Below are 25721 nucleotides of genomic sequence, written 5' to 3'. Positions count from 1 at the left end.
ACTTGGAAATATGGTGCAGTCTACCTATTATTGGTGCTGGGTGTTTTAATCCTGTTGCAGCATAAAGAGTTGACTGAAATGAGGACCTTTATTCGACTAAAGGTAAGTGTCCATCACATTAATCATAACTGACCATGAATAAAATAAACTTTGAGCAAAACAGTAGCCACGTTTACATGCGCATATTTAATCAGATTGAACACCCAATCAGATCAAAAATTCTGCATGTAAACATGTCATTCGGAATAATCTGATCTGATTCGGCCCAATCGGATTGAAATTTCTATCCGATTGAGAGAGGTGGTTTATTCCGTTCATCATTCCGATTGACGTGCATGTACACAGCCATTCGGATTGTTGGGGTAAAATAATGTCCACTGTGCATGTGTGCAACAGCGAGCGGGCCTCTTCGCTGTCATTTGGACTGCCTGACTTTAAAAATGACGGCGTAATTAACGAGCGGCGGCTTTTAAATCCGATGACAAGCCGTCCCTGTTTCAGTAATATTTAATTCAGAACTTGCATTTTGTGGAAGTAAAATAAAAATCTGATTATTGCACAAATCATTCGACAAACATGTTCAAATCTGTACTGGAAACACGCAGGTTTATTGCAGGGGTCGCAGCGCACGGATCCCCGTTTCTGTCAGCTTTGAATGCAGCAGCTTCTGCAGCAGATGATGGAGACACGCTTGTAAAGAACACAGGATAATATGGGTTTTACAGACCTGATTGGTGGCTGATGTTGGGTAGGAAAACGTCCTCGGTGAAATACTCTGGACGACAGCAAAGTCCGTGTTAAAAGCACATTAACGCAGATGACCTGAGATGTGGTTCGTTAATGATGAACACAGGCTTCTAAACTTTCTGAACATCGTCTGTTATTTTGTTTGAGCAGATTTTTCTCAACAATTTCAGCTGATTGTCACATGTTATTAATAATAAGCCATAACAGAGCTCAGTAATAAAACATGAGTCTAACCCCCACCCCCCCACCCCTGCTCTGTGGCGCAGCGCAACAGCACAGCTGTCACTTCAGACCCGCGGACCAGCTTATCAAGAGGCAGAGACATAACCCTCCCTTATTTTAATCAACAATAAAATGCAGCAAAGCATATATCTGCAGTTAATTCACTGAAGAAAACGTAACTTCTATGAGCTAAATAAAAATATTAAATAGAATAAATGAATCAGGAAAGCAGGAAGAATTGTTATTTCTGTTTTTACATTTTTCATTTCGTTTCATGGCGTTTGTTTACAATTTTTCTTTCGGGAAAGGCAACTCTGTGCATGCTCGACCTGTTTAATCGGATTAAATGTTTGGTGCATATGTACGCGCGGCATGATCAGATCATTTCAGTTCATGTCCATGTGAACAGAGATTCGGAAATTCCGATCAACCAAGATTTCAATCGGATTGAGGAAATTTGGCACATGTCAACGTGGCTAGTAATTCAGTAAATCTTTTGTTAAGATCTCATTCCTTTCCACCCCAGCAGACACATTTTTACTTTTGTAAAGGGATGCACAATGTTTTATAAAACGATGAGCCCAAACATCTATTGTAACAACACAAAGTTTTATACTTAGGGTTAGGGTGGGTGGGTTAGGGTTATTAAATCCATTAATGGTCAGAATTTAGTATGTTTAGTTAAATATGTGACTTTGATTCTTGTTTTTTAATTCTCTCAACTTTTCTTTAGTTTGAAAGTAAAGTTGAGGCAACCCCTGTGTCAAAAGTAAAGAGCCCCCCGACTGTTTCCAATGACACTCACAGGCCTAGCAGTCCATGCTCCTTCCATCCACTAATCTCAAACAACGCTGTTGACCTTCTACAAGATTTAAAGTCGTGGCCCAAAACTCCACCTTTACCATCTCCCTTTTCCATGAATACAACCAGTGATCCCGCTCATAGCTACTTCACCGTTCTCCCGCGGAAAGGAGGTGGAAGTTGGCACACAGGAGAAGAACTGGAGGTCTTGATAAACATTAACGACTTTCATGGTAAGCCCAAGAAGACTGGAGGAGATGTCTTATTTGCTCGTCTGTACAGTCAAAAGCTCCATGCAGGTGTGGCAGGGCAAGTGGTTGATCATCTCAACGGTTCCTATTCTGCTTTCTTCTCTTTACTCTGGGAAGGAAGTGCACAAGTTGAGGTAATCCTAAATGATAGATGGAATTTAGCTAATAGATGATGTCTTTATGTCAAGTTAATTGTCCATCTGCAATAAATTATTAGACTTTATTTTTGATTGCAGACTCTAAAATCATGTCCGATGGTGAGTTTTACAGAAAATGTGTGTTCTGTCATCACAGGTGACCCTAGTTCACCCCAGCGAGGCAGTCACAGTGCTGCAAAAGCTAACCCAAGAGCAGCCTGACAGGATTTATTTCCAAAGCCTTTTCAGTTCAGGATCAGTCTCTCAAACTACCACCTGCAACGTGTGCCTCAATGCAACCCAGGAGAAAGTCTGCAATTACACTGACCTCAACACAGGTGAGCAGTGGTTCTGCTACAAGCCAAAGAACTTAGCCTGTGATACGAGGATGACCCATGCCAAAGGAGGATTCAAGCAAAAACTCACACCAATGGAGGAAAAACTCTTTCAAAGGCAAGTCCGATCTTCTTTCTTTGGAAAGCTTAACTAAGGATTCCGTGCACAGTTTTATAAATTAGGTCCCGGATCTTCATCCATTTCTTTGAGTAACTGTAATGTAATGTGAGTAATTGAACAGTTTGTTACTTTTATGATTTCTGAAAGGTTTTTGTTTTGTGTCTGCTTTGATTTAGGAACGTGAACATGAAAGTGTCCATTCCAGCTTTAGGACCTGCAAACATCACTGTGTTGCCAAAAATGAAAGGTAACATGTTTTTGCCGCCACCACTAAAATATAAAGCCATTGATCACTGGCACACACACACACACACACACACACACACACACACACACACACACACAGCTAAATGCCTAACCAAAACAAATCTATTAACATTTAAGCTGCCTTCTGATCAAACAGGAAGAAAAAACAAGACTCCAAAGAGTAGCCCATCTGGATATTACTACCAGGGTGAGTGGCAAGCATTGGCTGGCACGGTAGTGCAACATTTTAACAATTCCACAGCAATGAGCCAATGTCTGAAAGGGAAGGTGGTCCACCTGTATGGAGACTCCACCATCAGGCAGTGGTTTGAATACCTCAGTCACTCACTGCCAGGTAGGTGCCTTGCAGGAATGTCTGGCACCAGTCTGAATGGATCCATGCTGAATCGGTTCTCTTTGTTATTCTTTCAGATCTCAAAGAGTTTGAGCTGACATCATCAAGGCAAAATGGACCATTCATGGCTTTGAACTTTGCAGAGAACACCTTAGTGACATACCATTGCCATGGCCCTCCCATCCGTTTTGCCAGTGTCCCAGTTACTCAGCTGCGTTATGTTGCCAATGAACTGGACAGAGTCAATGGAGGCACCAACACTGTGGTTGTTCTTAGCATCTGGTCACACTTTAGCACTTTTCCTATTGAGGTTTACATCCGACGGATCCTGAGCATTAGGAAGGCAGTGATGCGGCTGCTGACTCGGGCTCCAGGAACACTGGTCGTCATCCGAACCGCAAATCCCAAACAACTATCTCTTTATGAGGCACTGACCAACAGTGACTGGTATTCACTGCAGCGTGATAAGGTTCTCAGGGCCATATTTAAAGGAGTAAATGTCAAACTGGTGGATGCCTGGGAGATGAGTCTGGCCCATGAGCTGCCACACAGCCTCCACCCACAACCTCCAATAATCAAGAATATGATTGATGTTCTTTTGTCCTACATATGTCCTGTAGCAAGAAAGTGATGGTGATGCATTCAGAACAGCATTTTAGGCCACAGAGATTTGGACAAGGTATACAGGTAACCACTGGTGCTTGATCACATGTTCTTATAGCTTAATATATGAGCATTAACAACAATGGCTTCATTGTTGTTGTCGGTAAATGTCACAACACACGTTTCTGAATACTCCTCACTGCACTAACCACATCACTTGTCAGCTGTTGTGTCTAGTGACTAAACCGGGGTTTTCTCTCAGGGTATTGTTCGGTTTAAACTCCATCAATGAGTGTTAGGAGAAAAATCTTTTCAGACACAGATTTTTTACAGAATTTCTTGATTTAGCAAAGGCCCAATTGGGGTATCTGCTGGTTTGGAATACTTTATTGGTGAATCTATTTCTTTTATTTTAATTTGTCTTTGCAGCAGGGGTGGAGTTAGAGGGTGCCTATTTGGGCTCAAGCCCCAAATATTTTCTGAAAAGCTCCAAAACTAAATTTGAAGGGTAAAAATAAAAATAACTCACATGCAGTACCAAAATCCACAAGAGATGGTGCATCAGCGTAGTCTGCATACAGCCTGCTGGAGTTACCCCCGAACAAGTCATGCTTTAGTAGCAGTCTGCAGGCTGCATCTGAGACAGGATGACGTGACACAAGTTTTGTTTTTGGGACTGAAAACCCACAAAATAATGAAAACATCAGCTGTGATTATTCTGGTTCGTGCATTTTATTTAAAATCTGTCAATAAAGTTGTGTTAGTAAGAAAACTAATGATAGCAATAATGAAGGTTTCATGGGGCGAATCCGCACAAGCTGGGATGATTATTATAAGAGTGAAAAGCTGATTCTCCCTGGGTGACTTAAGAAGTTAAAAAGAGCAAAATAACTGTAGAGGTACTAAATAAAAAAAATCTAATAAAATGACAAAAATACTTATTTGATTTTGTAAATGCATATATGGAAGATGTTTAATATTTTTTGTACTTTTTCATACTCTTCTCCCAATAAAATTAAATAAAGAAGGCTGTCTCTGAACTGTATTTAAAATGACAAAAGTAAATTTTAACTTGATGAAAATCATGAAATTTCTTAAATTGTGGTTAAACAGTAACATCTAAAAGACTAGCAAGGTGGGACCTATAAACTAATATTTAGTTGAACAGCATTTTGAGGGGATCACTCTAGCCAACTGTTTTCTGACTGAGTCAGACTTCTGCACCTGTTGTTGGGTGTTTTACCCATGTGATGAATGTACACATTAATAAAACCTTCAGATGCCAGATGTGTTTTTATGATGGTTTTATAATTTTTTTACTTTATGTAAATATTAGGACCAGCATCTTTGGATTGTCATCATGCCAGCAGCATATTCTGTTGCTGTACAATAATAACAAAGCTTTCAAATTCTAATGATTTTTGTTTAATTATATTTGAGCCTTTTTTATTTGTTTAATTTGAAGTCCCTAATTCTTTCTGGGACTGTTGTTATTTTTCTTTTTCACGAGATATTATTAAATATAAGGATTAATGTAATAAACATGGCTCAAATCTTAACATACTGTCCAAGACAGGTTTTTCTTTTCTCAGTACTGTATAGAAGCTAACATACTTCTATAAATATAACATAATTAGATGTATTTATATCATATCATTTAATAAGTGTAATCTGGTGCTTTAAAGTGGCAGTGTGTAGTTTCCTGCCGCTAGGGGGAAGTACATACATACATTTCAGGGTAGTTTTACACCACATCTTCCAAACTGTTGCTAGTTTTAAAAAAACAGTAAATGTTACCTGTGGAGCAGGAAGCATGCAACCATGGCGTGACTCCTCAGACTTTGATGGTTTTTCAGGTAAGTCCATGAGATAATGCAATGCAGATTCTAGTTTTCAGGCGCTGTACTTTCCAGATTTGCTCAGAGGCTTGCGCCTGTTGATATATTATGGCAATACAGCTTGGTCAAAAACATTTAATCTCTTCTCATTTCTGTTCTTTCACATATGTTTTGGAAAGATTTTAGCAGTTTTGTTATTAAATTTGTGTTTCTTTCTGCCTAAATGTTTTTGAACGTGGTAACGCAACTTCCGAAAGTCCTACGTCCAGCCAATCATCTAGTGTGATTCATTGACACTTTAGACCAACACAATAAACTTTTGAGGATATTTTCAATAGTTTTATTTTTGCTGGTGCTTCACAAAGTACAATTTTGCCTCAAAACATCTCAAATTCTGTGCTACAACTACGCACTTGGCTTTAAAAACAAACAAAAAGAAATATAAACCAACTCTTTACTCAGACTTGATCATCATTCTGGTGGACTTGGCTGAATAGGAATCTGGACCTCTCCAAGTCAGCCAGTGGAGGCCGGAAGACCATCCAACATTTTGACCATTAGGATGCCATTCACCGTTTAAACTAGCAGATCCACACTTGCTGTACCACCAACCACCACCGTCTATAGAGACACAATCCATTATAGCAATATCTCCAAAGATGCATGGTGAGCAGCCATCGTTGTCCCGGTCCACGGTACTGAAGCCATAACCGTTTTGGTCAATGCCTGGATAGGCGCCACGGATGGCATCACCTTTGTTCAGAAATAGAACCCATTTAGTTTACTGCTATCACAAAGACTTCCATCAGTTGTTATTTCTAAAAACTACATCATGTCCAGTACCTGCGGTTCCTCTGTATTCCCCAACCTTCAGCTTGTAGGCTGATTGCTCATCTCCAAGTTTAAAGTTCTTGTACTCAGCATAAGCATTGCCACCTTCAAAGTCCCACAGGTCCACTCTAAGTGTCCACCTCTTGGTTGTGCCCTTAGTCAGAAGATAAACCTTCTCCAGACCGAGCCAGTGGTCCTCTGACAAAAATTAAATAGAGATTCTTCATTTTATTTCCTTCTACTTTCTATCCAACTATGCAAGTACTAGTACTACTAATGTTAGCAGAATTGGTAATAATATTATTTTAACATTTGATGGTTTGAGTATTATTTACGTACTCATTGGGTTTCCAAATCCAGTTTTATATGCTGCCCAGTCTTTGTCAAAAGACAAGCTTGCTCCAGTGCGCATCTGAAACACAGTCCAGCCTCCATCTACTCGCATCTCACAGTACGCCTGAAAGGACGAGCAAAGGGGAAATGTACTATTGTAGTAACAATTATTGTGTTGTTTTATAAACTAGTAACTAAAGTAAAGGGAGGTCTTTAATCAGTAAAGTGGAAAGATCATGAACAGAGTTTGATAAACGATCTGCACTTGTAGCTCAATTCTGAGTTAGACGACTCCAAAGCTCTTTATAATACAGTCATTCATTCATTCATTCACACACTGATGGTGATAAGCTACATTGTAGTCTCATCTGTGCCGGGGCACACTGACAGAAACCAGGCTGAAGTACACAGGCACTACCGGTCCCTCCAACCACCAGCAGCAGGCAAGCTGGGTTAGGTGTTATAAAACTGTGTTTGCGTAAACTGACATTTTTGGGGACTTGAATATGTTTTTATTAACATCGTGACTGGTCTCAATGTGACTTGTTATCTGTTTGATGAAAACTAGTTTCTACAAACTGAGGTTGTTCAAACAGTTAAGGGGCTAAATATTTATACCTTTTGAGTCCCTCCAGGAAGTTGTGATGTTTTGCTCAGAAATAGAAATTTGACAGGTTTTACTGTGAGCAACAAGTAATGATCTGCAAAATCCTGGAGATACTGAGTCTGACTCTGTAAAAAGTTATGAACCTCTAAGTTAAATACCTTAAAGGGAGCACTGGCTCCAGCAGGCTGGATGTCATAAACACCGCTGTGTGCTCGTTGTGACTGTTTTCTAATCTGTGAGCAGTCTGTTTAAAAAAAACAGAGGAAGTTCAAAGTAGATTTTGATATATTACATTAAAAATTTGATCCGACTGAAAATGATATTTATAGCATGTTGCTTACCTTCAGGAAAAACTGCTCCCTGCTTTGTGAAGAAGTTAAGAAAACAGTTTAAATGTGACATTTATTCACTGTAAAAACACATTTTAACAACAGAAATAATCTAGAGATGTTCAGATATTTACCACTGAGACGTTCAGCAGAAGCATCGACACAAGGCCACAGTAGGTGAGAAGGATCCTCATTTTGACCTAAAGGAGAGTCATGTTAGCTGTTAAACCTGCAAAAACATCCAGAGTTAAGGGTCTTCACACACTTACCTGCTTGTGGGTTCAACCTTGTTTCCCAGAATGAGCTCCTGAGCAGAAGCAGCACCTTTTAAACCCTGACCAAACCGTCACACCTCAGAATAAATAAGTCAGTCCTGTCAGGTCAGACTGAGAAGCAATTCAACAACAGGCCATCCACAGTGTCCTCCCAGCCTCCCTTCTTCAAATGGGTTGTATAATAAAGTGTGACGAGTTTACTCACAAGAAACAGCAAAAACAGCATTCCAAGGCTAAAATGATACTTTATCACTCTAATGTTCATTCCTTTTGTGTTTATCTTTCTTCTGACACCGTCAGGTTTTAGTGTTTCTATTGTTATCTCAGTCCTCAGGCCAGTGTTTCTCATGTGTTACCAGGTTTAATGTGTTGTCCAATCTAACGCTGAGGTCAGAGATATGAATCTATAATCAGTGTAATGGTGGTTTTTCTGCATTATTTGACAGAATCATAGCTGATGGTGATGATCTGAACTCTTTTATTTAATATTTTCGTCAGCAGTGATATTCTGTTCTAGATCCAGTGGCTCCAGATTCCAGTATCTCACACAACAGTCCTTGGATGGTTGATTGTTTTAGGACATGTAACTTACATAATTTATCTAAAATGTTTTATTGTCTGTCTGTCTGTCTGTCTGTCTTGCCTAACTGGCAACTACATAGTGAAAATTAGGATCAGAAGACTGTCATTGTAAAACTGGAAGACCTGGTTCTCCTAAAGCAGTGTTTTTCAACCCTGGTCCTCAGCAACCCCCTTGTTGCCTCACAGCAAGGTCCTGGGCGCGCGTCCTGGGTTTGCATCCCGGTCTGAGGCCTTTTTGCGTGGGTTCCCTCTGGGTACTCCAGCTTCCTCCCACAGTCAAGAAACATGACCATCAGGTTAATTGATCTGGCTGGCTCTGTGTTGCCCTGCGATGGACTGGCAACCTGTCTGCCTGTTTGCCCATTGACTGCTGAAGATTGGTTCCAGCCCGGACACCCCCACCCCACCACCACCCCCGCCCCCCACCCCCGCGACACTGCATAAACACGCGGGTTCAGAAAATGAATGGATGGGTTTCTCTCCCATCAAAAATAGACTATCCGCTCAATTTTTAAAAGAAGAAAATACCCCATCATCACAAAACAATGCTGTTCTGTTTCCATATCTTTAGTTTTTAAAATCTATGATGTAATAAAACAAAACTCTTGGAACATACATCTCTGCCCTAACACAAAGTAGATACTGCCAGTAATGCCAGATGTGGCCTACAGAAGGCACTATTGCACCTTCCCATAGATTTTACCATTGCTAAAACAAAAAACAAACAAACAAACAAAAACCACAACCCCACCTAGATAAAAGGACAAGAAACTAAAGTACATGCAAGTTCACTCTATAAAAGGACAGACGTGGTTCCAAAAAAGGTGCAGAGTTTATTAAACAAAGGATAAGATCTCAGTAAAAAGAATAAAAGCTCTACTAAAATGTATTAAAACAAAATGCTAAAACTGCTTAAGTATCCAGGCTGAGGTTTGGGGACCAGTCAATAACTGAGAGACTGAACCCCAATAATGAAATAAAATCAAAGACAACCCAAACACTCTTGAACATTTATTCAGCCACCATCTGCAGCTTTCAAGCCTGCATGGGACACAGGAAACAGGAAATGACATACCTTTATTTTTTTTTACCAGTTACTAAAAATCTTTTATTTCCAAAAGTTTCCAGATGTTTTACAGTGCTTTTGTGAGTTTGAATCGTTCTGAAAGAATAGCGCATGAAAAATAGACTCAAAGCTTCAGCAACGCATTCCTAAATTTCTGGGACGGGTCCAAAATGTAAAACTTCATGCAACTCAATGTGGCAAATGGTAGTGCACTGAATATTTGTAGATCCTCCTTTTGCAGAAATAACAGCCTCTAACAATTCTCAGCTACCAGTAAGAGTCTGGATTCTGGTTGAAGGTATTTTGGACCATTCTTCTGTACAAAACATCTCTAGTTTATTCAGGTTTGATGGCTTCTGAGCATGGACAACTCTCTTTAATTCGCACCACAGATTTTCAATAATATTCAGGTCTGGGGACTGAGATGACCATTACAGAATGTTCTACTTGTTCCTCTGCATGAATGCCTTAGTAGATGTTGAGCAGTGTTTAGGGTCATTGTCTTGTTGAAAGATCTAGCCCTGGTGCAGCTTCAGCTTTGTCACTGATTCCTGGACATTGGTCTCCAGAATCTGCTGATATTGAGTGGAATCCATGCGTTCCTCAATTTTAACAAGATTCCCAGTCCCTGCACTGGCCAACAGCATGATGGAACCATCACCATGTTTTAACTGTAGGCAGCAGGTGTTATTCTTGAAATGCTGTCTTCTTTTTCCTCCATGGATAATGCTCCTTGTTATGCCCAAATAACTCAATTTTACTTTCACCAGTCCACACCACCTTATTCCAACATGAAGCTGGCTTGGACCCAGGGTCCAGACCAGGAAGCAGAGTCGTAGTTTAACACACCCCTCTGCAGCTTCTGTACTGTTACCCACCCACTACCCCATAGAGACAGTGTCCTGCCCACGGCCCAAATCACACAGATTAAATATCAGGCTTAATAAAGCAAATCATGGAAATCTCATAAATATTAGAGCAAATTCAACTGAGCAGAAAATTAGAAAAATTAAATGTGGGTAACTGAACATTAGCTCTATTTTTTCTAAGACTGTTAGTTAATGACTTGATTTGTGATAATCAGATTTCTTTGCTCTCTCTCAAAGAATCCTGGCTGCAGCAAGAGGACTGTGTTAGTTTAAATGAGTCGACTCCTTCTAATTATTAAAATCATATTGCTCGAAGTACAGGGCGAGGAGGAGTAGAAACCATTTTTCATTTGGACTTATTAATCAAGCCCTTACCAATTAATAGCTACAGTTCGTTTGAACATCTTATTCTTAGTTTTCCTAATCCAGATTGCAAAACTGTGAAACCACTCTTGTTTGTAGTTTTATATCATCCACCAGGCCCTTACTCTGAGTTTTTGAATCAGATCTCTGAATTTTTAATCTGATTTGGTGCTAAATACTGATAAGGTCATTGTAGTGGGGGATTTTAACATTCATATGGACGTTGAAAATGATAGCCTCAATGTAGCCTTTTGTTGAGAAGCAACATGTTTTCTTTAAACTAAAGAGTGTTCATGCAGGAATGCAATCTGTGTTAAACATGAATTTGTTTGTTAACCTCAGGAGGTGTCCTCTGTGGCAACCATTTTGAAACAGCTGCCTTTATATAGTGAAATGCCTGAGTGGACTGAGGTGATTGACCGACCTGAATTGGAGGGGGGGTCGGAGAGTATATAGGTGGACTGCTGGGTGTGGCAAGGGTTCTTTCTCTTTGAAAGTGACAGAGACTGGAAGAGAGTTGGATGGGTGGCCATTTTGAATAGTGCTGGGATTTTCTGATTTTGTTTTTTTTGGACCAGAGGATATTAAATTGGTTTTCCTTGTTTATCAACCAAGACATCATGTTTATTTTGTCCTCACTACACTTCATTGTGTAACACCTTTAGTAATATCTGGAACGCTTTGAACTGGCGTTAGAGATGACGTGGCATAGTTTTATACTTCGAATGTTATGGTTTATAGTCGAATGAAAAGTTGAAGGGTTACCAAACACCATCAAAACCACGCCTCCGTATGATCTGTCAGATTCTGATTGGATCAGTGAAAGTAATTTGTCATGTCTTTTAACGCTACGTGAAATCAGTCCTGTTGGAACATTTAAAGTCATAGTACCTTTATAATCTATAGGATTATAATAAAGTAATTAATATTTTGATTTCACAGATCGGTCACATCTTATATATTGACTAACACTTTGCTTGATTAGCTAATTAAAATAGAGTTATTTGAGTAATTAAAAGAAAAGAATCCATTCTTCATTCTTCTGTTGTCTCTGAGTGAATACGAAGCTGTTATCTAATCCCTGCATTAAAAAGTTCCAATCTTCTGGTTTAATTAACCTTACAGATCCATAAGGTGGATTTCATATTTCCTATGGAATCCGACGCCTTATGGCTTATTAAATAACATGTAATTTAATTCATTACAGAATGGTGAGCCTAGCCAGATATTTGTACATTTTGGACACTTCTTACTCATTTGGAGACATTTTTAGACAGTAAAACACTAAGGCCCTGTCCACACATAGCCGGGGATCTGCCAAAACGTAGATATTTTTCTACATTTTGGCCTGTCATCCACACGAAAACTGAGTTTTTTCACACCAAAACGGATCTTTTTAAAAACTCCGGCCAAAGTGAAGATCTGCGTTTTCTCCATTTTGGGTGTCTGCCTGTGGACAGACAAAACCGGAGTTTGAAGGTTCGCAACGTCACTTTCCGCGACAAAAAAATGCTGACATCACGTGTGCAACCTGTGTTTACACTAGCCGACAGCATGGATGCCCTCAGAGCTGCGCTCGTTTTATCAATTGTCCAAGCGCTTTTTGCTTGTTTGTTTTTGCAAGTGGAATTACTGCTCCCTGCGGAAGACCACAGACGAAGGACGAGGTTAAGAACGGGGGAAGTACTGCCGCCTACAGGTCTGGCATGTTCTTAACAACGTATTTATCCGGGTACGTGTGGACAGAGTTTTTATTTAAAACGAGGTGGTGTGGATGCAAGTTTTTGGAGGGGCGGATATTCGTTTAAAAAAAAACCCGGCTACGTGTGGACTAGGCCTAAAACTGATGTATCTGGTTGAAAACGGGACAATCTCGTACTGCGACTAGAGTGCAGCATGTCCATTTAAAACAAAAGGGGGGTAACACTGTTCACCTCCCACAAGGAGGCACTGATTCATCTCTCTTCATCTAAGTCTGGGTCATACACAGCCATTTTGATTCCATCTAAAGCCATTGGGGTTTCTAGCAACGAATGGATTTTTTCCTGCTGCCATCTGAAATGTAAATATATGTTTAAATATGTTTTTGGAGTGATTTGTGACACTGTGTGATAACTTGTGAAACAGAGATAGAGATCTCCACCGGGAGTTCGCTTCCAGATCGCCGATTTAAACGGTGATCAGACATGTATTGTCCCAACAGTCCATGACACTATGGAGAACAAACACATCACACTTATCACGTAAAAAAACGAGAAGAAAAAAAAACACTGCACCATACCATCACAGCCCAACCAAAAGATGTGAGGCCGGCAAAAGTGCAGCCCGTAAACATTTGGAAGTATACTGTGTACCCACAGCATGTTCTGTTCCGGGTAATAAGGCAAAGACTGTATGTAATAACAAAATGGTGTACCCAATGTATCATAAGTGAATACTTTAGGTTTTCTACAGTCACGCTTGGGTCTTTGAGTCACTCCATGGGCAGGTTCATCGAAAGAAGACATAAAAGGCGAGTGAGAAGAAGGAACCTCAAGACGCTGAACCTCAACATGACCAATGTCATCTTCGAATGGTTCCTCAACCTGACCAATGTCATCTTTGGACAGTTGGTCAGCTTCTGTAGCTCCAGGTTCTGCCCTCCTCAACTCGTCCACAGGCCCATTGTATTCCTGGTGGGCCGGTCCCGAGGTCTCAGCTGGCTGCAGAGAATCAGAGTTTGAATGCGGACAAGGAACCGGATAATACTCATTGTCCTCGTCGGAGTCGGCCTCTGGTGTCTCAGATGACCTGGCAGAGTTTGTTTGCTTTGGCTGAGACCGCAAGGAAGTTTTCAATGGCAAATAGTCGCATGGCAGTAAGAGATTTCGATGCAAAGTTCCAGACCTGCCTTTTCCCTTCTCAGGTTTCAGTTCATAAACAGGAATGTCTTTACTCACTTGATGGACAACTGCATGAATAACATCCTCCCAATGGTTTCTCAGTTTGTCTATCCCCCCACGTGGAGTCAAGTTCCTAACTAAAACGCGATCATGCATAAACCAGTTTATTCAGGGAGTCTGTCCAGTTACCCTTCTGTTTCTCAGTGAACGTTTTCAACATCTGAATCAAAGTCCGGTTAAATCGCTCAACTTGCCCGTTTCCCTGTGGGTGATAAGGGCTGGTTCTTGACCCTGTAACCCCAGTATTTCTGCAGTTGTGCAAAAAGCTGATTCTCAAACTCACCACCTTGGTCGTGGTGAATTCTCTGGGGAAACCCAAACTTCAAAGCATAGTCATTAAAGATTTTGTCTGCTGTCGTTTTACTAGACTTGTTTGTGGTGGCATAAGCCTGGGTAAAATGTGTGAAGTGGTCCACAATAAGTACATACTCATAGCCACCTCCTCTCTATCCCTTGGTGGCCCATTTCATTATGCTGTTCTTTTAACACAATCACTTTTGTGGTAGCACTAGTTGTCTTCTGTGTGTTGTCTACCCCCCCCCCCCCCCCCGTCACCAAAGCACAGTTTATCCCACTCCCTGAAAAGACACACAAGCTGTGGACACAGTTGCTTCAGCTCTGTACCTGAGAGTTTTTTCTCTTCCAAGTTGTATTTAATAAACTCTCCAATAATGGGATTAGTCTCCTGGTCTTGTTTGATTTGTCCTACAGTTAATGGAGCTATAGACATGTTCATTGACCCTGTGGCACATTCAACTGAAATACCCATAGACCAGGCTGCACTAACCTCATCCTGATGGTCGACAGCTTGTGTGGCTGCACCCCGAGCATCATTTGACATTTCTTTTGAACATTCATGTAAGTCTCCATGTCTAAAGGCATTCTAGACAGACTATCTGCATCGATGTTTTCTCCACCTGGACGGTACTTTACTGTAAAGTGGAAATCAGCAAGTTCTGTAACCCACCTACATCCTGTGGCATTCAGCTTAGCTGGTGACAGAACATAAGTTAGAGGGTTGTCACTAAAAGCGGAAAACAAGGGGGCATAGTACAAGTAATCACAAAATTTTTCCATGATTGACCATTTAAGAGCCAAGAATTCCAACTTGCCCGAATGTAAGTTATACATTTTCGGCTGCAGTTAGAGTTCTGGATCCATAAGCTATAACCCGAAGCTTGCCATTTTGCTTTTGATACAATACAGCTCCTAGCCCCTGGTTGGAGGCATCTGTATGTAAAAAAAAAAAAAAAGGGTTGTGTAAAGTCCGGAAAATCAAGAACAGGAGGCTTAACTAAACAGTCTATTAACTGTTCTAAGACTAACTGATGCTCTGCACTCCATCGAATAGGAGTACTCGAAGGCACACTGATGGTCTGTTGTTTTTTTCCTTTTTGAATGTGTTGTAAAGTCTCAGTCTGTGAAGGGAATTTAAGCAGGTCATACAATGGGCTAGCAATACAGGAGAAATCCTTAATGTATTGCCGGTAGTAGCTTAACAGTCCAACAGTTCTGGGCTGTTTACTTTTCAGAGCTTGTACTGCTACTGTGTCTGCTGGGTCTATTTTATTTCCCTCAGCAGAAACAATCCTACTGAGGCATCTTACCTCTGATTTGAAATTGTCAAATTTATGTGCTTTGAATTTTATGCCATGGTCTCTTAGTCAACATAATACTCTCCTGACATCCTCAACGTGTTCCTCAAAGGATCGAGTGAACACGAGAATGTCGTCAAGATAGGGAACACATATCTCGTCCTGCAGACCCTCCAGGCATTGCTCCATATTTCGCTGGAATGCAGCTGGTGTGTTCATTAGGCCAAAGGGAATCCTAATCCACTCGTACAGGCCCCAGGGGGTCATGAAGGCAGTTAGATGTCTACTATGTTTGGACATAAACCCCTGGTGATATGCCTTGCCTTGGTCCAGCAGGGAGAAGATGGTGTTACCCCCAAGTTGTCCATTGCATCCTATACTCGGGGTATTGGGTGCCGGTCAGGGTGTGTCTTACGGTTCAGCTCTCTATAATCAATGCATAAGCACAACAAACCATCTTTTTTTCTCACACAGACTACAGGGAATGAATAGGAGAACGTAGACATTTCCACCCATCCCTGTGCTATCAAGTCATGTAAGTAGTCCTTCATCTCCCTATACAAGGGCTTAGGTACAGACTGATATGTTTTTGAAACAGACTCTGTGTCCTTTAATAAGATGTCCATTTGCAAGCTCTCCACACATCCTATGTCATCATCTGTTAGTGAAAATGATGAACATTCCTCTCTTAACATCTGCTGAACAATATTTTTTTCATTTTCATCCAGATGAGACAAGTCAACAGGGGGGTCCCATTGTTCACTGGTGGTGCATTCTGTAGTATTCTGAACCAAAATCTTATTTACTGCATTAAACTGGATGTCTCTATTGAAAATGTCAGAAGGGTAGACAGACCCCACTGATTGCACAGATCCCACAAGGGTTCGCCCTGGCAATGAGATATCATGGCCGGCAGGGTTTTGTGCACTAAGAAAGGTCTTAGGGTGGACACCCCCCCCCATCCCCCCCCCCCCATCCCCCCCCCCCCCCCCCCCCCCCCCCCCCCCCGGAGACTAATGTCTCACAAAAGTCTAGGCCATCTGGCCACTGAGGGTTTTCACAAGGCTCAAAAATCAGAGCAATGTTGTCTTCAGATGCTTTAGTCTGCACCTTACGTTCAATAAGCGCTGAACTCTGGCTGGGCACAGTCACTTTGTTTGTTGTGTTTATGTTATACTCAAGATTTTGCCCCATAGTAACTGCTTTTATGAACGTTGCAGCTTTTTTTCTCTTCAGATGTGGGAAAACTAATGTCACTGCACTCAAAAGTTTATCTTTTTCCCCTGAGTAATTCCCATCTTTTGTATTTTCTGAAACCAAGTGCTCGATAACATTGAACCCTATTATTGGGCACTGCTGCTGGTTACCCTTAAGCACTAAAACAGGTATCAATAACTCAGTCATTAGCTAGAAGTTTGAATGGTATCTCAACCCAACCCACATATGGCATCTCAGTACCATTGGCTGCTTCGATCTGAAGGTGTTCAATTGAGCTGATAAGTTCGCTTACATCTCTCACTGGTACATCAGGTAAGTTAGTGTCTTTCCATAACTCATCTATAGCACAAACCTGTGAACCTGAGACCCAAAGTGCATCAACCCTTTTGTTACCTAAAATGCACTTAATAAGACACTTTCTCCCAACTAACTGCTTGACAGATGGTATTTTATTTTCTTTACCCCGTTTGGCTCTGACTGATTTTTGGGAGATCCCCTTACTCCTGTGATGAACTCTACCACAGGTGTAGGGTTTACATTTAAGTTTGTGTACGGCCCAGTGCTCCTCCTGGCATCTTCTGGAACAGTAAAAGGTACTCTTGCATGCAGAGCAACATTTTAAGTTCTGATTTGTGCTTTCTAAGGTATGATTATCACAACACTGGGACCTATCAGAGCCACTGGTCACCCCATGTCCCTTTGGAGTGACCCCTTCTAGTTTAAAGGCCTACCTCGAGTTGGTTTCACTGACCTCTGGGCTTTACAACTTGCCTGAAAATGCTCACTGCTGCCACATCTAAAACAGTGTGGACAAAATTCTTCACCCGCTTGGATGGAAGCATAACACCTGGGTTGGGGGCGAGGCACGTGGTAACGTTGAGGGGCGAAACGCTGTTGGAACTGGGCAGTGCCTCCCATTGGTGCAGGGCTGAGTGCTGGGTAGTATGGAGCCTGAAGAGCTGTTTGGGGGTGGAAGTGTTGAGCGGATAAGTCTGGTTGATATGAAGGATGAGGTGCAAAGGTGGGTGTTGAGTAGTGGTTCCCAGGCCCTCCGCTGGTGGGTTGCGTCATGGACTTCTGCATTGAGTCTCTGATTTGTGACACCTCAGCTCGCAGGTCTTTTAAGAGCACCATCTCGGATCACATCTCTTTAATCTCTGACAGCAAATCAGGAGACAGAGTAGCTGCGCTTTGCTTTTGGACAGCCTTTTTCTCCGCTTGAGCTGTGATGTCACTGAGGTACACAGCATTCACTGTGTTCACTCGTGGAAAAACAGTAGGTTTCCTCTTATATTGTCGTTCCTTTTCATTTGCACATGCTATATTCACTTTCTCCAACAAAACTTCATCTGAGATGGTGGTCTGGAGGAGGTAGGGCTGCATGTTACTCTTCACATTATCACTCTGCAGGCCTGTCAGGATGGTGTGCATAAATAAACTTTGAACCAAGGCAGGATTGTATTTGAGACTCGAATCAGCTTCTTGTAATGCAAAGAGTATCTTATGACGAAGGTCCATAACTCTCAAGAGGAAGTTTTGTGGGGTTTCCTTACTATTCCGAACTTCTGATGAAAGCTGCTTATATAGTTCAGTGGCTCATCTATCTTGGTAATGAGACCTAAGGATCCTCCGCAGGGCGGGGAGGGTTAAATCAAGCTTGCCATCGAGGTAACTTCTTAGCTGCAGCCCTGGTGTGATGGCACGTATCACCACATCAATTATTTCCTCTTCAGGGTAGCCTTTATTTAGTCCATTTTCAATTTGTCTGGCCAAACTGGAAAATATGAGTCTGTCCTTCTGTCCAGGTTCCCCTATTTGACCTGATATTTTAAAATCTTTGCGCCACATGAAATAATCTGATGGTGCAGCAGCCCAATTTTGCATTGGTGTGCTCTGTAAGGTCAATTTCCCACCGAAAAGCTGATGCATAGCTTCCTCTTTAGCTTGAAGTGTGGTCTGAAGTGTTTTTACTTTTTCCTGCAGACTGTCTCTCTCTTTATCCCCTTCACCTGCCAGGTCTGGCTCTGTCTTGGTACCTTCAATTAAGTCCTTTATACAGAGCAAATAGGACAGTTCCTCATCTTCCAGCTCAGCCAGCTCTGCTTTTTCCACTTGACTTATGATGAGCGTGATTAGCTGGCCTGCCAGTTGTTATTTTTTCAGTCCTAGCATTTGTAGATCACTGCATATTTTTAGCAGTTGTTGCATGTTAAGTTGGTACAAAGCACCTTTAATTTCTAGTTGTAACTCTTCCTGCTCAGACTTCATTTTCGTTGGAAGAGTCGGCATATAACAGTTCACTGTAGGTTTCTATCAGCTTTGTGGTACGGTGCTGCCCCCCCTTGGTGGGGAAATGGCGTACCAGAGATACAACCTGCTGAACTGGTCACAGAGTCACGGCGCACGTCGACAACACCTCTTCTGTCCTGGATTTGATGAGGGATATTCAGTTCGAGTTTCCACTCACAGTTGGCATAATTTCCTCTGACCGAATATCCCAGCGGTGCCTCCAAATGTTGGAGGCACCGCTGGTAATCTGAGAGAGGTAAGTGGTTGCTTGTGAGCTAAACTAAGAAACTGAGATGCAGCACATGTCTATGCTCCATTTTGTTTTATTCAAAAGAACCCAGGAACTTCTCTGCGCAGGCGCAAAATACAGCTTTTTGTCCAGCCAAAAGTAATCGATCACACAATCATCGAGCGCCCAGTACTCTGTGAGATAAACGGCAAAAATAACATGTATTTATACTTAAGTACTGTATTTCTCTATTCTATGCAATAACAACCATGACAACAATAATTATAAAATATTGTATGGCTCCTTTTTAACAGTATAAACTGGTCTCTTGAACATATACCTTTTTGTAGCCTATAATCTGTCACATGTGGAGTAACCAGGTAGGTAGGTTTTAACTGCAGCAAATCTGCAATGCCTGCCTCCAGAGGGTTAAATGGTCTCTCAGTCTAAGTTGGATTACTGAAATAAATTGACTTTTGCACCATATTCAAATTTAAAGAGTTTCACCCATAAAACATTGCAAGAAGCTAGTCTCCTCTTATTGGGATGTATTGGCTTCAGGAGGAAACGCCAAAGAGCGTTAACAATGCACTCATCCTTTGTTTAATGTCCTGAAATGTTGAAGTAAGTTTTAATCATCTGTTGGGTGCCTGTTTGACATTGTTACGGCTGCCAGCCTCGCCATTGGGATGCAGGAGCCAGGATCACCCAGCCCTGGTGATCAAGCCTGACACCGCCCCTCCTCCTCCTCTCTTCCAGGCTGCTGAGGAGCACAGCTGATCTGAATCCCACACCTGGGATAAAAAGGCTGTGCCTTCAGCAGTCTGGGAGGCAGCAGTGCAGGGGTTCTGCTGTCCTCCAGGCCTCAGTTTGGTTTCAACCCCTTTGGGGCCATTCCCATCTGTACCGGGTTGGCCCAGGCCGGGTAGCCCCAGTCGGCCCAAGCCTGGCCCGGTTGATTCCACACATCCTTGCCTTAAGCCCATGTGGGCTGATTCTACCCACCAATCAGATGCGTGCTCTAATGGAAGGTGTGAATTTGCTGTCAGCAGTGGGTGTGTTGGCCCTGGTCGGCCTGAAGCAGACCCCCTCAAGAAGAGGGCTGAGAATGAGCCTTGGTTGGCCCGGAAAAATACCAGGCCACCCAGATATGTAAACAACTTACGCTACCCGGCCCGGGCCGACCCGGTACAGATGGGAATGGACCATTAGTTTGAGATGAGTTAACTTTAAGGTTTTAACTCAGAGTTATGAGCTTTTAAAAGGGTGAAGCATTAGAGGGTCCAGAGGGATCTTTTGATGTTGTTGATTAAAAGGTTAACTTGGTTTGATGCAATTTTATTGACTCTGGTTTTAAACACTTTCTGTGTTGGTAAAACTTTTACAATAAGTTTTTACCAGGTGTTTTAAGTCAGATTGTTTTAGACTTTTATCAACTTGTGGATTTTAAAAACACCTTCTGTTTGATAGAACTTTTAATATAAGTTTTAACCAGGTGTTTTAATAGTTGGTAATTTGTGTAATTTTAACCTTTTTGAGAGTTTTTTTGTTTTGCATCATCTTAATGCTTGCCATGTGTTTGCTCTTGTTTTTAGAACATTTTACAACAATTAAAACCATTTTAACTCCACTGTCGTATTTCTTATGTTACCCCCTCCTTCACATTTTAACATCTCCTGTCGGGGACGTAACAGACATCAATAACTTTTACAGCTTGTCTGAGTATTGCTAGAACACTGGACACATTAGACCAACACAATAAACTTGAGGATATTTCCAAAAGTTTTATTTTTGCTGGTGCTTCACAAAGTACAATTTAGCCTCAAAACACCTCCGATTCTGTGCTACGATGTACTTGGCTTTAAAAACAAACAAAAAGAAATAACTCAATTCAATATCAAACTAAGTCATTACTCAGACTTGATCATCATTCTGGTGGACTTGGCTGAATAGGAATCTGGACCTCTCCACGTCAGCCAGTGGAGGCCGGAAGCCCATCCGATGTTTTGACCATTAGGATGCCATTCACCATTTAAACTAGCAGATCCACACTTGCTGTACCACCAACCACCACCGTCTATAGAGACACAATCCATTATAGCAATATCTCCAAACATGATGCACGGTGAGCAGCCGTCATTGTCCCGGTCCACGGTACTGAAGCCATAACCGTTTTGGTCAATGCCTGGATAGGCGCCACGGATGGCATCACCTTTGTTCAGAAATAGAACCCATTTAGTTTTCTGCTATCACAAAGACTTCCATCAGTTGTTATTTCTAAAAACTACATCATGTCCAGTACCTGCGGTTCCACTGTATTCCCCAACCTTCAGTTTGTAGGCTGATTGCTCATTTCCAAGTTTAAAGTTCTTGTACTCAGCATAAGCATTGCCACCTTCAAAGTCCCACAGGTCCACTCTCAGAGTCCACCTCTTGGTTGTGCCCTTAGTCAGAAGATAAACCTTCTCCAGACCGAGCCAGTGGTCCTCTGACAAAAATTAAATAGAGATTCTTCATTTTATTTCCTTCTACTTTCTATCCAACTATGCAAGTACTAGTACTACTAATGTTAGCAGAATTGGTAATAATATTATTTTAACATTTGATGGTTTGAGTATTATTTACATACTCATTGGGTTTCCAAATCCAGTTTTATATGCTGCCCAGTCTTTGTCAAAAGACAAGCTTGCTCCAGTGCGCATCTGAAACACAGTCCAGCCTCCATCTACTCGCATCTCACAGTACGCCTGAAAGGACGAGCAAAGGGGAAATGCACTATTGTAGTAACAATTATTGTGTTGTTTTATAAACTAGTAACTAAAGTAAAGGGAGGTCTTTAATCAGTAAAGTGGAAAGATCATGAACAGAGTTTGATAAACGATCTGCACTTGTAGCTCAATTCTGAGTCAGACGACTCCAAAACTCTTTATAATACAGTCATTCATTCATTCATTCACACACTGATGTGATAAGCTACATTGTAGTCCCATCTGTGCCGGGGCACACTGACAGAAACCAGGCTGAAGTACACAGGCACTACCGGTCCCTCCAACCACCATCAGCAGGCAAGCTGGGTTAGGTGTTATAAAACTGTGTTTGCGTAAACTGACATTTTTGGGGACTTGAATATGTTTTTATTAACATCGTGACTGGTCTCAATGTGACTTGTTATCTGTTTGATGAAAACTAGTTTCTACAAACTGAGGTTGTTCAAACAGTTAAGGGCAGGGGCGGCGTTAGGCCCGGCTACTTGGGCTGAAGCCCCGGATGTTTCATGAAAAGCCCCGGATCTAAATCGCGGAAGTAACATGCAGTACCAAAGTCCAACAGAGAGGGAGCAGCTGGCAGTAGTTTGTATACAGCCTGCCTGAGCCTCCACCACTGAAGAAGAAGCCCTTCAGCAGCTGGCTTCTTCTGCAGTGCCTGGTTTCTTCTACACTCTCTGAAACGCATGAGTGAAGATGGACATAAGGACGTTTTTAGACCAAAAGTACGGCGACAGAACCCCAGCTTTGATGAGACGGGTGTTGACTCAGGTTTTTGAGTCTTATTTGAAAATATTTGTTGTGCTGCTGGTTTGCCTAAAGTTAGCTTATCAGTTAAAGTTGTTGGAGAAAGAAAGGGAATATTTGCTATCATCTCACACTAAACACTAACAGGAACAATACTCTGACCTGAAAATGCTTAATATGTAGCATCAGATTAAAAATTATGAGGTGCAAGACAAATATATATGATGTTGACTAGTGCGTGTCACGTGTGTGTGTGTGTGCACGCGTGTGTGTTAAGCCCCGGATCTTCTTCAGTCCTAAATCCGCCCCTGGTTAAGGGGCTAAATATTTATACCTTTTGAGTCCCTCCAGGAAGTTGTGATGTTTTGCTCAGAAATAGAAATTTGACAGGTTTTTCTGTGAGCAACAAGTAATGATCTGCAAAATCCTGGAGATACTGAGTCTGACTCTGTAAAAAGTTATGAACCTCTAAGTTAAATACCTTAAAGGGAGCACTGGCTCCAGCAGGCTGGATGTCATAAACACCGCTGCGTGCTCGTTGTGACTGTTTTCTAATCTGTGAGCAGTCTGTTAAAAAAAACAGAGGAAGTTCAAAGTAGATTTTGATATATTACATTAAAAATTTGATCCGACTGAAAATGATAATTATAGCATGTGTCTTACCTTCAGGAATATCTGCTCCCTGATTTGTGAAGAAGTTAAGAAAACAGTTTAAATGTGACATTTATTCACTGTAAAAACACATTTTAACAACAGAAATAATCTAGAGATGTTCAGATATTTACCACTGAGACGTTCAGCAGAAGCATCGACACAAGGCCACAGTAGGTGAGAAGGATCCTCATTTTGACCTAAAGGAGAGTCATGTTAGCTGTTAAACCTGCAAAAACATCCAGAGTTAAGGGTCTTCACACACTTACCTGCTTGTGGGTTCAACCTTGTTTCCCAGAATGAGCTCCTGAGCAGAAGCAGCACCTTTTAAACCCTGACCAAACCGGCACACCTCAGAATAAATAAGTCAGTCCTGTCAGGTCAGACTGAGAAACAATTCAACAACAGGCCATCCACAGTGTCCTCCCAGCCTCCCTTCTTCAAATGGGTTGTATAATAAAGTGTGATGAGTTTACTCACTAGAAACAGCAAAAACAGCATTCCAATGCTAAAAATGATACTTTATCACTCTAATATTCATTCCTTTTGTGTTTGTCTGTCATCTGAAACAGACAGGTTTTAGTGTTTCTGTTGTTATCTCAGTCCTCAGGATCCTGTCCTGCATGCTTTCCATGTTTCTGCTTTAGCACACCTGATTCAACCATTTGTATTGCCTGCTCGGGAGCACATCAAGGGCTTCAAATGCCAGTTGATCACTCATTCAAGTCAGGAGTATTGCCGCAGGAAAACACTGGTGTTTGAAAAGGCAACATGGAAAACAATAGGCAGTCATGTTTCTCAATTGTTTCAGGGTTTAGGTTGTTGTCCAATCTAAGGTTGATTGTTTCCTCATTGAGGTCAGAGTGATACGTCATTAATCAGTCTAATGGTGGTTTTTCTGCATTATTTGACAGAAGCATAGCTGATGGCGCTGCCGTCGTTAGGTCCGTTTTAGGGGGGCTTCAGCCCCCCTAAAATAATCACAAGCCCCCCTATCATTTTGGTTTATTTTATTTTTTCAGTTAACTTTTTTTTATTTGTTCACATCTACATGCTCAACACAATCACGACACGTGTAGTTGGTACATGAGTTTTTTTTTGTCTGAAACAGAAATAATAATTAATGAATATAAAACTACACCGTCGCACACAGGAAGTATCAAGAAAGGACTTCCTCCCCTTAAGCCCGGCAGCTTTGTTGACAAGTCAGGGGCAGGGGTTATACAGCAAAACCTTTATATCGATGAGCAAACCCTGCTCAGCGCTCTTGTAAGTCACTCAACATCACATTAGGGTAAGACAGCAATAGCAGCACTCCGTTAATATTTCAAGGTTATAGTTCAGACGAGAGAGGAAAATGTTACCGCACCGACATGCTAATGCTAACTCCGCTAGCATGTTTACATGCCGCAAACCATAATGAAAAGCCGCGCCATAGTTAAATGGTCGGAAAACTCCCCTGAAGTGACGTGATTAACGAGCCAGCCAGTTCATTGAGTGACTTAGTGCCACCAACTTGAGCGTACAGTAATGAGTCTGCACAAACAGAACCTGCTCTGCGCTTGTGTGCAGGAGCTACAGCCCTCTGTGGGCTCAACTCTGTCTCTGCGCATGCAAATCTCCCTGCTCTCCTCAACAAGTAGCCTCTCCAACAGTCAATCACAGACAGTTCTGTTTTATCCAATCAAAGCATGTCTAGGAAATACTGCTTTACAGAAAAACACCCATTTAACAGCTAATTGAACTGCTTTCTGCTGCTGGTTAGCTACCAGTCACCATCCACTGCCTGCAAGATACTTTGTTGTAATTCATGTGTCATGATTAGAGTGACCATATTTGACTTCCAGAAAAGACACATTGCCCATTCCTAAAACTGTTAAATTGCACTATTTTCAGTTAAAGAGGACTTTTAATTTCAACATATAAAGTGTTTCTTTTCTGTTTGGTCAGACATAAATGATCCCTTGATGTGTAAAAAGAAGTGAACAGTGGAAATGTCCCAGGAAAAGAGGAGGGTTAATCAACCTAAGTAAATATAATTATATAAAGTCCTCTTTATCTGAAAAAAGTGCAATTTTCCTGGCAGTATTTCCTGGACATGCTTTGATTGCATAATGGAGAGCTGTCTGATTGGCTGACGGAGAGGCTACATTGCTATGTAAATTGCAAATTGAGCAACAACAGGGAGATTTGTGCAGGCAGAGACGGAGTTGAGCATGCAGAGAGAGGGCTGCATATGACTGCAGAGCAGGTTGTGCTCCTGCTGATTGATCAATGCACGCTCCAGTTGGTGGCACAAAAATCACTCCACACTACAAACCTGAATCAGAATATGGCCGAATGCGTATATTATTGACCATTTTTCTATATTATA

At 41.6% G+C, this 25721-nt stretch overlaps 3 protein-coding genes across 6 annotated transcripts in view; 1 reads left to right on the top strand and 2 right to left on the bottom strand.

Moving 5' to 3' along the window:
* Positions 1-5103, top strand: part of LOC107382977 (NXPE family member 3) — a 28759-nt gene extending 23656 nt beyond the window's left edge. For all 3 annotated transcript variants that reach the window (XM_015955366.3, XM_054739513.2, XM_070549385.1), the window contains exons 2-7: positions 1-102; positions 1703-2155; positions 2316-2611; positions 2791-2861; positions 3018-3215; positions 3293-5103. The exon at positions 1-102 is cut by the window's left edge. In XM_015955366.3, the coding sequence (XP_015810852.3) occupies positions 1-102; positions 1703-2155; positions 2316-2611; positions 2791-2861; positions 3018-3215; positions 3293-3846 (1674 nt within the window). In that variant the 3' untranslated portion in view covers positions 3847-5103. The remainder of the gene's footprint in view (positions 103-1702; positions 2156-2315; positions 2612-2790; positions 2862-3017; positions 3216-3292) is intronic.
* Positions 5104-5896: 793 nt separating this feature from the next.
* LOC107388068 (fibrinogen-like protein 1) lies at positions 5897-8181 on the bottom strand. Of its 2 annotated transcripts, XM_015963431.3 has the most exons (7): positions 8026-8181; positions 7891-7956; positions 7769-7790; positions 7586-7671; positions 6827-6944; positions 6500-6685; positions 5897-6409 (listed from the first exon to the last, which is right to left on the bottom strand). In XM_015963431.3, the coding sequence occupies exons 2-7, from the start codon at positions 7948-7950 to the stop codon at positions 6111-6113; spliced, it is 771 nt and encodes a 256-aa protein (XP_015818917.3). In that variant the 5' UTR covers positions 7951-7956; positions 8026-8181; the 3' UTR covers positions 5897-6110. The 2 variants fall into 2 exon arrangements, with proteins under 2 accessions (XP_015818917.3, XP_015818926.3); XM_015963440.3 differs by lacking the exon at positions 8026-8181 and having other exon boundaries at positions 7891-7976.
* Positions 8182-20948: 12767 nt separating this feature from the next.
* LOC107382276 (fibrinogen-like protein 1) lies at positions 20949-24195 on the bottom strand. Its single transcript, XM_054739514.2, has 7 exons — positions 23617-24195; positions 23482-23547; positions 23360-23378; positions 23178-23263; positions 21814-21931; positions 21487-21672; positions 20949-21396 (listed from the first exon to the last, which is right to left on the bottom strand). The coding sequence occupies exons 2-7, from the start codon at positions 23539-23541 to the stop codon at positions 21095-21097; spliced, it is 771 nt and encodes a 256-aa protein (XP_054595489.1). The 5' UTR covers positions 23542-23547; positions 23617-24195; the 3' UTR covers positions 20949-21094.
* Between the last annotated feature and the right edge of the window lie 1526 nt (positions 24196-25721).

Source organism: Nothobranchius furzeri, chromosome 1, assembly GCF_043380555.1.
Source record: "Nothobranchius furzeri strain GRZ-AD chromosome 1, NfurGRZ-RIMD1, whole genome shotgun sequence".
NCBI classification, from domain to species: domain Eukaryota; kingdom Metazoa; phylum Chordata; class Actinopteri; order Cyprinodontiformes; family Nothobranchiidae; genus Nothobranchius; species Nothobranchius furzeri.
The sequence above is the reverse complement of the archived record's forward strand: the minus strand, read 5'-3'. Positions and strand labels throughout refer to the sequence as shown.